The sequence below is a fragment of the Oncorhynchus nerka genome, linkage group LG10 (assembly GCF_034236695.1).
Source record: "Oncorhynchus nerka isolate Pitt River linkage group LG10, Oner_Uvic_2.0, whole genome shotgun sequence".
NCBI classification, from domain to species: Eukaryota; Metazoa; Chordata; class Actinopteri; order Salmoniformes; family Salmonidae; genus Oncorhynchus; species Oncorhynchus nerka.
This window is the reverse complement of record NC_088405.1, coordinates 98,054,109-98,070,681: the sequence shown is the minus strand read 5'-3', so window position 1 is coordinate 98,070,681 and position 16,573 is coordinate 98,054,109. Positions and strand designations below refer to the sequence as shown.

Sequence of the window (16,573 nt, the reverse complement as noted above, 5' to 3'; positions counted from 1 at the left end):
CAGTACATTACCTACCAGTACAGTACACTACCATTACCTACCAGTACAGTACACTACCATTACCTACCAGGCCAATACCTACCAGTACATTACCAACCAGTACAGTACACTACCATTACCTACCATTACAGTACACTACCAGGACATACCAGTACCGTACACTACCAGAACATACCAGTACCGTACACTACCATTACCTACCAGTACAGTACACTACCATTACCTACCAGTACAGTATACTACCATTACCTACCAGGCCATTACCTACCATTACAGTACACTACCAATACCTACCAGTACCGTACACTACCAGGACATACCAGTACCGTACACTACCAGAACATACCAGTACCGTACACTACCATTACCTACCAGTACAGTACACTACCATTACCTACCAGTACAGTACACTACCATTACCTACTAGTACAGTACACTACCATTACCTACCAGTACAGTACACTACCATTACCTACCAGTACCGTACACTACCAATACCTACCAGTACCGTACACTACCATTACCTACCAGTACCGTACACTACCAGAACATACCAGTACCATACACTACAATTACCTACCAGTACCGTACACTACCATTACTTACCAGGACACTACCAATACCTACCAGTACAGTACACTACCATTACCTACCAATACATTACCTACCAGTACAGTACACTACCATTACCTACCAGTACATTACATACCAGTACAGTACAGTACACTACCAATTACCTACCACTACATTACCTACCATTACCTACCAGTACATTCCTACTATTACCGTACACTACCATTACCTACCAGTACATTGCATACCAGTACCGTACACTACCATTACCTAACAGTACATTACCTACCAGTACAGTACACTACCATTACCTACCAGTACAGTACACTACCATTACCTACCAGGCCATTACCTACCAGTACATTACCTACCAGTACAGTACACTACCATTACCTACCATTACAGTACACTACCAGGACATACCAGTACCGTACACTACCAGAACATACCAGTACCGTACACTACCATTACCTACCAGTACAGTACACTACCATTACCTACCAGTACAGTACACTACCATTACCTACCAGGCCATTACCTACCAGTACATTACCTACCATTACAGTACACTACCATTACCTACCAGTACCGTACACTACCAGGACATACCAGTACCGTACACTACCAGAACATACCAGTACCGTACACTACCATTACCTACCAGTACAGTACACTACCATTACCTACCAGTACAGTACACTACCATTACCTACTAGTACAGTACACTACCATTACCTACCAGTACAGTACACTACCATTACCTACCAGTACCGTACACTACCAATACCTGCCAGTACCGTACACTACCATTACCTACCAGTACCGTACACTACCAGAACATACCAGTACCATACACTACAATTACCTACCAGTACCGTACACTACCATTACCTACCAGTACAGTACACTACCACTACCTACCAGTACCGTACACTACCATTACCTACCAGTACCATACACTACCATTACCTACCAGTACAGTACACTACCATTACCTACCAGTACCGTACACTACCATTACCTACCAGTACAGTACACTACCATTACCTACCAGTACAGTACACTACCATTACCTACCAGTACCGTACACTACCATTACCTACCAGTACAGTACACTACCATTACCTACCAGTACAGTACACTACCATTACCTACCAGTACCGTACACTACCAGAACATACCAGTACCATACACTACCATTACCTACCAGTACCGTACACTACCAGAACATACCAGTACCATACACTACAATTACCTACCAGTACCGTACACTACCATTACCTACCAGTACAGTACACTACCACTACCTACCAGTATCGTACACTACCATTACCTACCAGTACCATACACTACCATTACCTACCAGTACAGTACACTACCATTACCTACCAGTACCGTACACTACCATTACCTACCAGTACAGTACACTACCATTACCTACCAGTACCATACACTACCATTACCTACCAGTACAGTACACTACCATTACCTACCAGTACCGTACACTACCATTACCTACCAGTACAGTACACTACCATTACCTGCCATTACCGTACACTACCATTACCTACCAGTACAGTACACTACCATTACCTACCAGTACCACACTACCATTACCTACCAGTACAGTACACTACCATTACCTACCAGTACAGTACACTACCATTACCTACCAGTACAGTACACTACCAGAACATACCAGTACCGTACACTACCATTACATACCAGTACAGTACACTACCATTACCTACCAGTACAGTACACTACCATTACCTACCAGTACCATACACTACCATTACCTACCAGTACCGTACACTACCATTACCTACCAGTACAGTACACTACCATTACCTACCAGTACCGTACACTACCATTACCTACCAGTACAGTACACTACCATTACCTACCAGTACCATACACTACCATTACCTACCAGTACAGTACACTACCATTACCTACCAGTACCGTACACTACCATTACCTACCAGTACAGTACACTACCATTACCTGCCATTACCGTACACTACCATTACCTACCAGTACAGTACACTACCATTACCTACCAGTACCGTACACTACCATTACCTACCAGTACAGTACACTACCATTACCTACCAGTACAGTACACTACCATTACCTACCAGTACCGTACACTACCAGAACATACCAGTACCATACACTACCATTACCTACCAGTACCGTACACTACCAGAACATACCAGTACCATACACTACAATTACCTACCAGTACCGTACACTACCATTACCTACCAGTACAGTACACTACCACTACCTACCAGTATCGTACACTACCATTACCTTCCAGTACCATACACTACCATTACCTACCAGTACATTACACTACCATTACCTACCAGTACCGTACACTACCATTACCTACCAGTACAGTACACTACCATTACCTACCAGTACCATACACTACCATTACCTACCAGTACAGTACACTACCATTACCTACCAGTACCGTACACTACCATTACCTACCAGTACAGTACACTACCATTACCTGCCATTACCGTACACTACCATTACCTACCAGTACAGTACACTACCATTACCTACCAGTACCGTACACTACCATTACCTACCAGTACAGTACACTACCATTACCTACCAGTACAGTACACTACCATTACCTACCAGTACAGTACACTACCAGAACATACCAGTACCGTACACTACCATTACATACCAGTACAGTACACTACCATTACCTACCAGTACCGTACACTACCATTACCTACCAGTACCATACACTACCATTACCTACCAGTACCGTACACTACCATTACCTACCAGTACAGTACACTACCATTACCTACCAGTACCGTACACTACCATTACCTACCAGTACAGTACACTACCATTACCTACTAGTACAGTACACTACCATTACCTACCAGTACAGTACACTACCATTACCTACCAGTACCGTACACTACCAATACCTACCAGTACCGTACACTACCATTACCTACCAGTACCGTACACTACCAGAACATACCAGTACCATACACTACAATTACCTACCAGTACCGTACACTACCATTACCTACCAGTACAGTACACTACCACTACCTACCAGTACCGTACACTACCATTACCTACCAGTACCATACACTATCATTACCTACCAGTACAGTACACTACCATTACCTACCAGTACCGTACACTACCATTACCTACCAGTACAGTACACTACCATTACCTACCAGTACCATACACTACCATTACCTACCAGTACAGTACACTACCATTACCTACCAGTACCGTACACTACCATTACCTACCAGTACAGTACACTACCATTACCTGCCATTACCGTACACTACCATTACCTACCAGTACAGTACACTACCATTACCTACCAGTACCGTACACTACCATTACCTACCAGTACAGTACACTACCATTACCTACCAGTACAGTACACTACCATTACCTACCAGTACCGTACACTACCAGAACATACCAGTACCATACACTACCATTACCTACCAGTACCGTACACTACCAGAACATACCAGTACCATACACTACAATTACCTACCAGTACCGTACACTACCATTACCTACCAGTACAGTACACTACCACTACCTACCAGTATCGTACACTACCATTACCTACCAGTACCATACACTACCATTACCTACCAGTACAGTACACTACCATTACCTACCAGTACCGTACACTACCATTACCTACCAGTACAGTACACTACCATTACCTACCAGTACCATACACTACCATTACCTACCAGTACAGTACACTACCATTACCTACCAGTACCGTACACTACCATTACCTACCAGTACAGTACACTACCATTACCTGCCATTACCGTACACTACCATTACCTACCAGTACAGTACACTGCCATTACCTACCAGTACCGTACACTACCATTACCTACCAGTACAGTACACTACCATTACCTACCAGTACAGTACACTACCATTACCTACCAGTACAGTACACTACCAGAACATACCAGTACCGTACACTACCATTACATACCAGTACAGTACACTACCATTACCTACCAGTACAGTACACTACCATTACCTACCAGTACCATACACTACCATTACCTACCAGTACCGTACACTACCATTACCTACCAGTACAGTACACTACCATTACCTACCAGTACCGTACACTACCAGTACCGTACACTACCATTACCTACCAGTACCGTACACTACCAGAACATACCAGTACCGTACACTACCAGAACATACCAGTACCATACACTACCATTACCTACCAGTACCGTACACTACCAGAACATACCAGTACAGTACACTACCATTACCTACCAGTACCGTACACTACCATTACCTACCAGTACCGTACACTACCATTACCTACCAGTACAGTACACTACCATTACCTACCAGTACCGTACACTACCATTACCTACCAGTACCGTACACTACCATTACCTACCAGTACCGTACACTACCATTACCTACCAGTACAGTACACTACCATTACCTACCAGTACAGTACACTACCATTACCTACCAGTACCGTACACTACCAGAACATACCAGTACAGTACACTACCATTACCTACCAGTACAGTACACTACCATTACCTACCAGTACAGTACACTACCATTACCTACCAGTACCGTACACTACCATTACCTACCAGTACAGTACACTACCATTACCTACCAGTACAGTACACTACCATTATCTACCAGTACCGTACACTACCATTACCTACCATTACCGTACACTACCATTACCTACCAGTACAGTACACTACCATTACCTACCAGTACCGTACACTACCATTACCTACCAGTACAGTACACTACCATTACCTACCAGTACCGTACACTACCATTACCTACCAGTACAGTACACTACCATTACCTACCAGTACAGTACACTACCATTACCTACCAGTACCGTACACTACCAGAACATACCAGTACCGTACACTACCATTACCTACCAGTACAGTACACTACCATTACCTACCAGTACAGTACACTACCATTACCTACCAGTACAGTACACTACCATTACCTACCAGTACCGTACACTACCATTACCTACCAGTACAGTACACTACCATTGCCTACCAGTACCGTACACTACCATTACCTACCAGTACCGTACACTACCAGAACATACCAGTACAGTACACTACCATTACCTACCAGTACCGTACACTACCATTACCTACCAGTACAGTACACTACCATTACCTACCAATACATTACACTACCATTACCTACCAGTACAGTACACTACCATTACCTACCAGTACAGTACACTACCATTACCTACCAGTACAGTACACTACCATTACCTACCAGTACCGTACACTACCATTACCTACCAGTACAGTACACTACCATTACCTACCAGTACCATGTTGTCTTTTCTGTAGGGGTCTGGAGGGTATTGAGATTCCAAACATCCAGACCAAGATGTTTCTACCCATGGGAAACCTCTCACACATGTATGTACACATTCACATTCTATACAATATGTTCATCACATTCTATACTACATGTCCTGTATATCACATTCTATACTATATGTCCTGTATATCACATTCTATACTACATGTCCTGTATATCACATTCTATACTACATGTCCTGTATATCACATTCTATACCATATGTCCTGTATATCACATTCTATACTATATGTTCATCACATTCTATACTATATGTCCTGTATATCACATTCTATACTATATGTCCTGTATATCACATTCTATACTATATGTCCTGTATATCACATTCTATACTATATGTCCTGTATATCACATTCTATACTATATGTCCTGTATATCACATTCTATACCATATGTCCTGTTCATCACATTCTATACTATATCTTCATCACATTCTATACTATATGTCCTGTATATCACATTCTATACTATATGTCCTGTTCATCACATTCTATACTATATCTTCATCACATTCTATACTATATGTCCTGTATATCACATTCTATACTATATGTCCTGTATATCACATTCTATACTATATGTTCATCACATTCTATACTATAGGTCCTGTATGTCACATTCTATACCGTATGTCCTCTGTCACATTCTATACTATATGTCCTCTATGTCACATTCTATACTATATGTTCATCACATTCTATACTACATGTCCTGTATATCACATTCTATACTACATGTCCTGTATATCACATTCTATACTATATGTCCTCTATGTCACATTCTATACTATATGTCCTGTATATCACATTCTTACTATATGTCCTGTATATCACATTCTATACTACATGTCCTGTATATCACATTCTATACTATATGTCCTGTATATCACATTCTATACTATATGTCCTGTATATCACATTCTATACTATATGTCCTGTTCATCACATTCTATACTATATCTTCATCACATTCTATACCATATGTCCTGTATATCACATTCTATACCATATGTCCTGTATATCACATTCTATACTATATGTCCTGTATATCACATTCTATACTATATGTCCTGTTCATCACATTCTATACTATATCTTCATCACATTCTATACTATTTGTCCTGTATATCACATTCTATACTATATGTCCTGTATATCACATTCTATACTATATCTTCATCACATTCTATACTATATGTCCTGTATATCACATTCTATACTATATATCCTGTACATCACATTCTATACTATATGTCCTGTACATCACATTCTATACTATATGTCCTGTATATCACATTCTATACTATATGTTCATCACATTCTATACTATATGTCCTGTATATCACATTCTATACTATATGTCCTCTATATCACATTCTATACTATATGTCCTCTATGTCACATTCTATACTATATGTCCTCTGTCACATTCTATACTATATGTTCATCACATTCTATACTATATGTCCTGTATATCACATTCTATACTATATGTCCTCTGTCACATTCTATACTATATGTCCTCTATGTCACATTCTATACTATATGTCCTCTGTCACATTCTATACTATATGTCCTCTCTGTCACATTCTATACTATATGTCCTCTGTCACATTCTATACTATATGTCCTCTCTGTCACATTCTATACTATATGTCCTCTGTCACATTCTATACTATATGTCCTCTGTCACATTCTATACTATATGTCCTCTGTCACATTCTATACTATATGTCCTCTATGTCACATTCTATACTATATGTCCTGTATATCACATTCTATACTATATGTCCTGTTCATCACATTCTATACTATATCTTCATCACATTCTATACTATATGTCCTGTATATCACATTCTATACTATATGTTCATCCCATTCTATACTATATGTCCTGTATATCACATTCTAGACTATATGTCCTGTATATCACATTCTATACTATATGTCCTGTATATCACATTCTATACTATATGTCCTGTTCATCACATTCTATACTATATCTTCATCACATTCTATACTATATGTCCTGTATATCACATTCTATACTATATGTTCATCCCATTCTATACTATATGTCCTGTATATCACATTCTAGACTATATGTCCTGTATATCACATTCTATACTATATGTCCTGTATATCACATTCTATACTATATGTCCTGTATATCACATTCTATACTATATGTCCTGTATATCACATTCTATACTATATGTCCTGTATATCACATTCTATACTATATGTCCTGTATATCACATTCTATACTATAGGTTCATCACATTCTATACTATATGTCCTGTATATCACTTTTTGCAGTTTCCATTATCCAAATTACAGGTCAGTTACTCATTAAACACCTGACAACACACAGAGGAAAGAAAAGGGAAGAGAGAGTGAGTTAGAGAAGCAATAATCTCTCCTCTCCTCGTCTCCTCTCCTCTCCTCTCCTCTGCTCTCCTCTGCTCTCCTCTCCCCGCCTCTCCTCTGCTCTCCTCTCCCCTCCTCTCCTCTGCTCTCCTTTCCCCTCCTCTCCTCTGCTCTCCTCTCCCCTCCTCTGCTCTCCTCTCCCCTCCTCTCCCCTCCTCTCCTCTGCTCTCCTCTCCCCTCCTCTCCTCTGCTCTCTCTCTCCTCTCCTCTCCTCTGCTCTCCCTCTCCCTCTCTCCTCTGCTCTCCTCTGCTCTCCTCTCCTCTGCTCTCCTCTCCCTCCTCTCCTCTGCTCTCCCTCCCCCTCCTCTCCCCTGCTCTCCTCTCCCCTCCTCTCCTCTGCTCTCCTCTCCCCTCCTCTCCCCTGCTCTCCTCTCCCCTCCTCTCCTCTCCTCTCCTCTGCTCTCCCTCCCCCTCTCCCCCTCCTCTCCTCTGCTCTCCTCTCCCTCCTCTCCCTCTGCTCTCCTCTCCCCTCCTCTCCTCTGCTCTCCTCTCCCTCCTCTCCCCTGCTCTCCTCTCCCCTCCTCTCCCCTGCTCTCCTCTCCCCTCCCTCTCCTCTGCTCTCCTCTCCCCTCCTCTCCTCTGCTCTCCCCTCCTCTCCTCTGCTCTCCTCCTATCCCCTACCCCACCCTCTCTTATCCCCCACCCCTTCCTCTCTTATCCCCCACCCCTTCCTCTCTTATCCCCCCCACCCCTTCCTCTCTTATCCCCCACCCCTTCCTCTCTTATCCCTTTCCTTCCTCTCCTCTCCTCTTATCCCCTCCTCCTCCCCATCCTTCCTCTGCTCTCCTCCTATCCCCCACCCCACCCTCTCCTCTTATCCACCACCCCACCCTCTCTTATCCCCCACCCCTTCCTCTCTTATCCCCCACCCCTTCCTCTCTTATCCCCCACCCCTTCCTCTGCTCTTATCCCCCACCCCACCCTCTCTTATCCCCCACCCCTTCCTCTCTTATCCCCCACCCCTTCCTCTCTTATCCCCCACCCCTTCCTCTCTTATCCCCCACCCTTCCTCTCTTATCCCCTTTCCTTCCTCTCCTCTCCTCTTATCCCCCACCCCTTCCTCTCCTCTTATCCCCCACCACACCCTCTCTTATCCCCCACCCCTTCCTCTCTTATCCCACCCCTTCCCCCTTAACCCCTTCCTCTCTTATCCCCCACCCCTTCCTCTCCTCTCCTCCTATCCCCGCCCCTTCCTCTCCTCTCCTCCTATCCCCATCCCTTCCTCTCTCCTCTCCTCTTATCCCCACCCCTTCCTCTCCTCTACTCTTATCCACCACCCCTTCCTCTCCTCTACTCTTATCCACCACCCCTTCCTCTCCTCTCCTCCTATCCCCATCCCTTCCTCTCCTCTCCTCTTATCCCCACCCCTTCCTCTCCTCTCCTCCTATCCCCATCCCTTCTCTCTCTCTCTCCTATCCCCATCCCTTCCTCTCCTCTCCTCCTATCCCCATCCCTTCCTCTCCTCTCCTCCTATCCCCATCCCTTCCTCTCCTCTCCTCCTATCCACCACCCCTTCCCTCCTCTCCTCCTATCCCCCACCCCTTCCTCTCCTCTCCCCCCCACCCCTTCCTCTCCTCTCCTCCTATCCCCATCCCCCTTCTCTCTCCTCCCTCCTATCCCCATCCCTTCCCCATCCTCTCCTCTCTCTCCTATCCCCATCCCTTCCTCTCCTCTCCTCCTATCCCCCACCCCTTCCTCTCCTCTCCTCCTATCCCCACCCCTTCCTCTCCTCTCCTCTTATCCCCATCCCTTCCTCTCCTCTCCTCCTATCCCCCACCCCTTCCTCTCTCTCTCCTCCTATCCCCACCCCTTCCTCTCCTCTCCTCCTATCCCCACCCCTTCCTCTCCTCTCCTCCTATCCCCATCCCTTCCTCTCCTCTCCTCTTATCCCCCATCCCTTCCTCTCCTCTCCTCCTATCCCCACCCCTTCCTCTCCTCTCCTCCTATCCCCATCCCTTCCTCTCCTCTCCTCCTATCCCCCATCCCTTCCTCTCCTCTCCTCCTATCCCCATCCCTTCCTCTCCTCCTATCCCCACCCCTTCCTCTCCTCTCCTCCTATCCCCATCCCTTCCCTTCCTCTCCTCCTATCCCCACCCCTTCCTCTCCTCTCCTCCTATCCCCATCCCTTCCTCTCCTCTCCTCCTATCCCCATCCCTTCCTCTCTCTCTCCTCCTATCCCCCACCCCTTCCTCTCCTCTCCTCCTATCCCCGCCCCTTCCTCTCCTCTCCTCCTATCCCCACCCCTTCCTCTCCTCTCCTCCTATCCCCATCCCTTCCTCTCCTCTCCTCCTATCCCAACCCCTTCCTCTCCTCTCCTCCTATCCCCCACCCCTTCCTCTCCTCTCCTCCTATCCCCATCCCTTCCTCTCCTCTCCTCCTATCCCCATCCCTTCCTTCCTCTCCTCCTATCCCCACCCCTTCCTCTCCTCTCCTCCTATCCCCACCCCTTCCTCTCCTCTCCTCCTATCCCCCACCCCTTCCTCTCCTCTCCTCCCTATCCCCATCCCTTCCTCTCCTCTCCTCCTATCCCCATCCCTTCCTCTCCTCTCCTCCTATCCCCCACCCCTTCCTCTCCTCTCCTCCTATCCCCATCCCTTCCTCTCCTCTCCTCCTATCCCCATCCCTTCCTCTCCTCTCCTCCTATCCCCCACCCCTTCCTCTCCTCTCCTCCTATCCCCATCCCTTCCTCTCCTATCCTCCTATCCCCACTCCTTCTTCTCCTCTCCTCTTATCCCCCACCCCTTCCTCTCCTCTCCTCCTATCCCCATCCCTTCCTCTCCTCTCCTCCTATCCCCACCCCTTCCTCTCCTCTCTCCTCCTATCCCCACCCCTTCCTCTCCTCTCCTCCTATCCCCACCCCTTCCTCTCCTCTCCTCCTATCCCCATCCCTTCCTCTCCTCCTATCCCCCACCCCTTCCTCTCCTCTCCTCCTATCCCCATCCCTTCCTCTCCTATCCTCCTATCCCCACTCCTTCTTCTCCTCTCCTCCTATCCCCCAACCCTTCCTCTCCTCTCCTCCTATCCCCCAACCCTTCCTCTCCTCTCCTCCTATCCCCCAACCCTTCCTCTCCTCTCCGTAGCTACTTCAAGACCTTCCAGTACTGTTCCTATGCGCCCCACGTGAGAACGTGTAAGCCCAACACGGACGGTATCTCTTCCTTCGAGGACCTGTTAGCCAACGTGGTGCTCAGGGTCTCTGTGTGGGTCATGGCCTTCATCACGTGCTTCGGGAACCTCTTCGTCATCGGGATGAGATCCCTGATCAGAGCGGAGAACAACCTGCACGCCGCCTGCATCAAAGTCCTCTGCTGTGAGTTATATGTACTGTTTATAGATGCACACACGCACACACACACACACACACACACACACACACACACACACACACACACACACACACACACACACACACACACACACACACACACACACACACACACACACACACACACACACACACACACACACACACACACACACACACACACACACACACACACACACACACACACACACATACACGCGCACACACACACACACACACACATACACACACACACACACACACACACACACACACACACACACACACACACACACACACACACACACACACACACACACACACATACACACACACACACACACACACATACACACGCACACACGCACACACGCGCACACACACACACACACACACACACACACACACACACACACACACACACACACACACACACACACACACACACACACACACACACACTCTCTTTCTATCTCTCACTTTCTATCTCTCTCTCTCTCTGGACCTGCTGTCACAATAAACTGCTGTTACTCATCTGTCATTCATTACCCCTTCATCTCTCATACCACCTTCCTCTCCTCTCTTCTTCTCTTTGTTTTCTTGGGGACCGGTAGCAGCCTATTTTCCCCTCTCCTATTTTCTCTCTTAACTCTCTCTTCTATCACAACAATCTACTATCTGCTTTTGTTCTAGTTCTGGAACTCTCTACCAGGTCTCTACCAGGTCTCTACCAGTACATTCTCTACCAGGTCTCTACCAGTACATTCTCTACCAGGTCTCTACCAGTACATTCTCTACCAGGTCTCTACCAGTACATTCTCTACCAGGTCTCTACCAGTACACTCTCTACCAGGTCTCTACCGGTACATTCTCTACCAGGTCTCTACCAGTACACTCTCTACCAGGTCTCTACCAGTACATTCTCTACCAGGTCTCTACCAGTACATTCTCTACCAGGTCTCTATCAGTACATTCTCTACCAGGTCTCTACCCGGTCTCTACCAGGTCTCTACCAGGTCTCTATCAGTACATTCTCTACCAGGTCTCTACCAGGTCTCTATCAGGTCTCTACCAGGTCTCTACCAGGTCTCTATCAGTACACTCTCTACCAGGTCTCTACCAGGTCTCTACCAGTACATTCTCTACCAGGTCTCTATCAGTACACTCTCTACCAGGTCTCTACCAGGTCTCTATCAGTACACTCTCTACCAGGTCTCTACCAGGTCTCTACCAGTACATTCTCTACCAGGTCTCTATCAGTACACTCTCTACCAGGTCTCTACCAGTACATTCTCTACCAGGTCTCTACCAGTACATTCTCTACCAGGTCTCTACCAGTACATTCTCTACCAGGTCTCTACCAGGTCTCTATCAGTACATTCTCTACCAGGTCTCTACCAGTACATTCTCTACCAGGTCTCTACCAGGTCTCTATCAGTACATTCTCTACCAGGTCTCTACCAGGTCTCTACCAGGTCTCTATCAGTACATTCTCTACCAGGTCTCTACCAGTATATTCTCTACCAGTACATTCTCTACCAGGTCTCTACCAGTACATTCTCTACCAGGTCTCTACCAGGTCTCTACCAGGTCTCTACCAGGTCTCTATCAGTACATTCTCTATCAGGTCTCTACCAGGTCTCTACCAGACCTGTACCAGACCTCTACCACTTAACCCTTTACCAGGTCTCTACCAGACCTCTACCAGACCTCTGCCAGGTCTCTACCTGGTCTCTACCAGGTTTCTACCAGGTCTCTCAGATATATACCAGGTTTCTACCAGTACACTGTCTACCAGGTCTCTACCAGATCTGTTCCAGGTCTCTACCAGATCTCTAACAGGTTTCTACCAGGTCTCTACCAGTACACTGTCTACCAGGACTCTACCAGGTTTCTAACAGGTCCTTACCAGGTATCTACCAGGTCTCTACCAGGACACTCTCTACCAGGTCTCTACCAGTACACTCTCTACCAGGTTTCTACCAGGTCTCTATCCTTACACTTTGTACTAGGTTTCTACCAGGTCTCTACCAGGTTTCTACCAGGTCTCTACCAGTAACCAAGTCCCCCTTCAACATTCTAATTTCTCTCATTTTATTCTCCCTCCCTAGCTCTCCTCCTTGGTGACCATCATTCCTCTCCCAATGCCTCCACCCCTCACCCCTCTCTCCTCTACCCATGCCTCCTCAGCCTAATTCCCCACGTCAGATGTGATAGGGCTCCCTCTCTCTCTACGATGTGGCAGGGCTCTCTCTTTCTTGTGATGTGGCAGGGCTCTCTCTTTCTTGTGATGTGACAGGGCTCTCTTTCTTGTGATGTGACAGGGCTCTCTCTTTCTTGTGATGTGACAGGGCTCTCTCTTTCTTGTGATGTGACAGGGCTCTCTCTTTCTTGTGATGTGGCAGGGCTCTCTCTTTCTTGTGATGTGACAGGGCTCTCTCTTTCTTGTGATGTGACAGGGCTCTCTCTTTCTTGTGATGTGACAGGGCTCTCTCTTTCTTGTGATGTGACAGGGCTCTCTCTTTCTTGTGATGTGACAGGGCTCTCTCTTTCTTGTGATGTGACAGGGCTCTCTCTTTCTTGTGATGTGGCAGGGCTTGCAAACTATCATGGATTATAAAGGGAAACCCAAAAGCGAGCTGCCCGGTGACACGAGCCTACCAGACGAGATACATTCCTTCTATGCTCTCTTTGTGGCAAGCGATACTGAACCGTACATGAGAGCACCAGCTTTCCCAGACGACTATGTGATCACACTGTCCATAGCCGATGTGAGTAAGACCTTTAAACAGGTTAACATTCACTAGGTCGCAGGGCCAGATGGATTACCAGGATGTTGACCAGCTGCATAAATGAGTGTCACCCCGTGGCACATCTGTTCCATGAAAAACTTTGATAGGCTCACATTAACACCCTCATTCCAGACCCACTCCAATCCCCAACAGATCCACAGATGACGCATTCTCTATTCCACTCCACACTGCCCTTTCCCACCTGGACAAAAGGAACACCTAGGTGACAATGCTGTTCATTGACTACAGCTCGGCGTTCAACACCATAGTGCCCTTCAAGCTCATCACTAAGCGAAGGACCCTGGGAATAAACCCCTCCCTCTGCAACTGGATCCTGAACGTTCCAATGGGCCCGACCCCAGGTGGTGAAGGTAGGCAACCACCCGCTCCACCACGCTGACCCTCAACACTGAGGACCCTCAGGGGTGCGTGCTTTGTCCTTCCAGATCTCCATCACCAGCCGCCTGCAGACTTGTTCCCTGTTCACCAACGACTCCCTGGCAGCGCACGACTCCCTGGCAGCGCACGACTCCCAACACCGTCCTTACGTTCGCCACCTACACAACGGTGGTAGGACTGATCACCGAGGATGAGCCTACAGGGAAGAGGTCAGTGTGGTGCAGAGACAAAAACCTCTCCTTCAACCCCAGAAATACAAGGGAGCTGATCATGGACTACAGGAAATGGAGGACCGAGCACGCACCATCCACATCGACGAGGCTGTAGTGGAGCAAGTCGAGAGCTTTAAGTTTCTCCAGGATCACCAACGATCTATCATGGTCCAAACACACCAAAACAGTTGTGAAGAGGGCACGACAAAACCTTTTCCCCCTCAGGAGACTGAAAAAATTAGGCATGGGTCCTCAGATCATCAAAAGGTAATACAGCTTACATTTACATTTAAGTCATTTAGCAGACGCTCTTATCCAGAGCGACTTACAAATTGGTGCATTCACCTTATGACCTCCAGTGGAACAGTAGTGCATCTAAATCTTTTCAGGGGGGGGGGTGAGAGGGATTACTTTATCCTATCCTAGGTATTCCTTAAAGAGGTGGGGTTTCAGGTGTCTCCGGAAGGTGGTGATTGACTCCGCTGTCCTGGCGTCGTGAGGGAGTTTGTTCCACCATTGGGGGGCCAGAGCAGCGAACAGTTTTGACTGGGCTGAGCGGGAACTGTACTTCCTCAGTGGTAGGGAGGCGAGCAGGCCAGAGGTGGATGAACGCAGTGCCCTTGTTTGGGTGTAGGGCCTGATCAGAGCCTGGAGGTACTGAGGTGCCGTTCCCCTCACAGCTCCGTAGGCAAGCACCATGGTCTTGTAGCGGATGCGAGCTTCAACTGGAAGCCAGTGGAGGGAGCGGAGGAGCGGGTGACGTGAGAGAACTTGGGAAGGTTGAACACCAGACGGGCTGCGGCGTTCTGGATGAGTTGTAGGGGTTTAATGGCACAGGCAGGGAGCCCAGCCAACAGCGAGTTGCAGTAATCCAGACGGGAGATGACAAGTGCCTGGATTAGGACCTGCGCCGCTTCCTGTGTGAGGCAGGGTCGTACTCTCATGGATGTTGTAGAGCATGAACCTACAGGAACGGGCCACCGCCTTGATGTTAGTTGAGAACGACAGGGTGTTGTCCAGGATCACGCCAAGGTTCTTAGCGCTCTGGGAGGAGGACACAATGGAGTTGTCAACCGTGATGGCGAGATCATGGAACGGGCAGTCCTTCCCGGGAGGAAGAGCAGCTCCGTCTTGCCGAGGTTCAGCTTGAGGTGGTGATCCGTCATCCACACGGATATGTCTGCCAGACATGCAGAGATGCGATTCGCCACCTGGTCATCAGAAGGGGGAAAGGAGAAGATTAATTGTGTGTCGTCTGCATAGCAATGATAGGAGAGACCATGTGAGGTTATGACAGAGCCAAGTGACTTGGTGTATAGCGAGAATAGGAGAGGGCCTAGAACAGAGCCCTGGGGACACCAGTGGTGAGAGCACGTGGTGTGGAGACGGATTCTCGCC

At 47.1% G+C, this 16,573-nt stretch overlaps 1 protein-coding gene across 1 annotated transcript in view; it reads left to right on the top strand.

Moving 5' to 3' along the window:
- LOC135573810 (relaxin receptor 2-like) overlaps window positions 1–16,573 on the top strand; it is a 217,333-nt gene that overhangs the window by 121,211 nt on the left and 79,549 nt on the right. Inside the window, exons 13-14 of the mRNA XM_065023998.1 lie at window positions 6,006–6,077; window positions 11,549–11,778. Of these exons, the coding sequence (XP_064880070.1) occupies window positions 6,006–6,077; window positions 11,549–11,778 (302 nt within the window). The remainder of the gene's footprint in view (window positions 1–6,005; window positions 6,078–11,548; window positions 11,779–16,573) is intronic.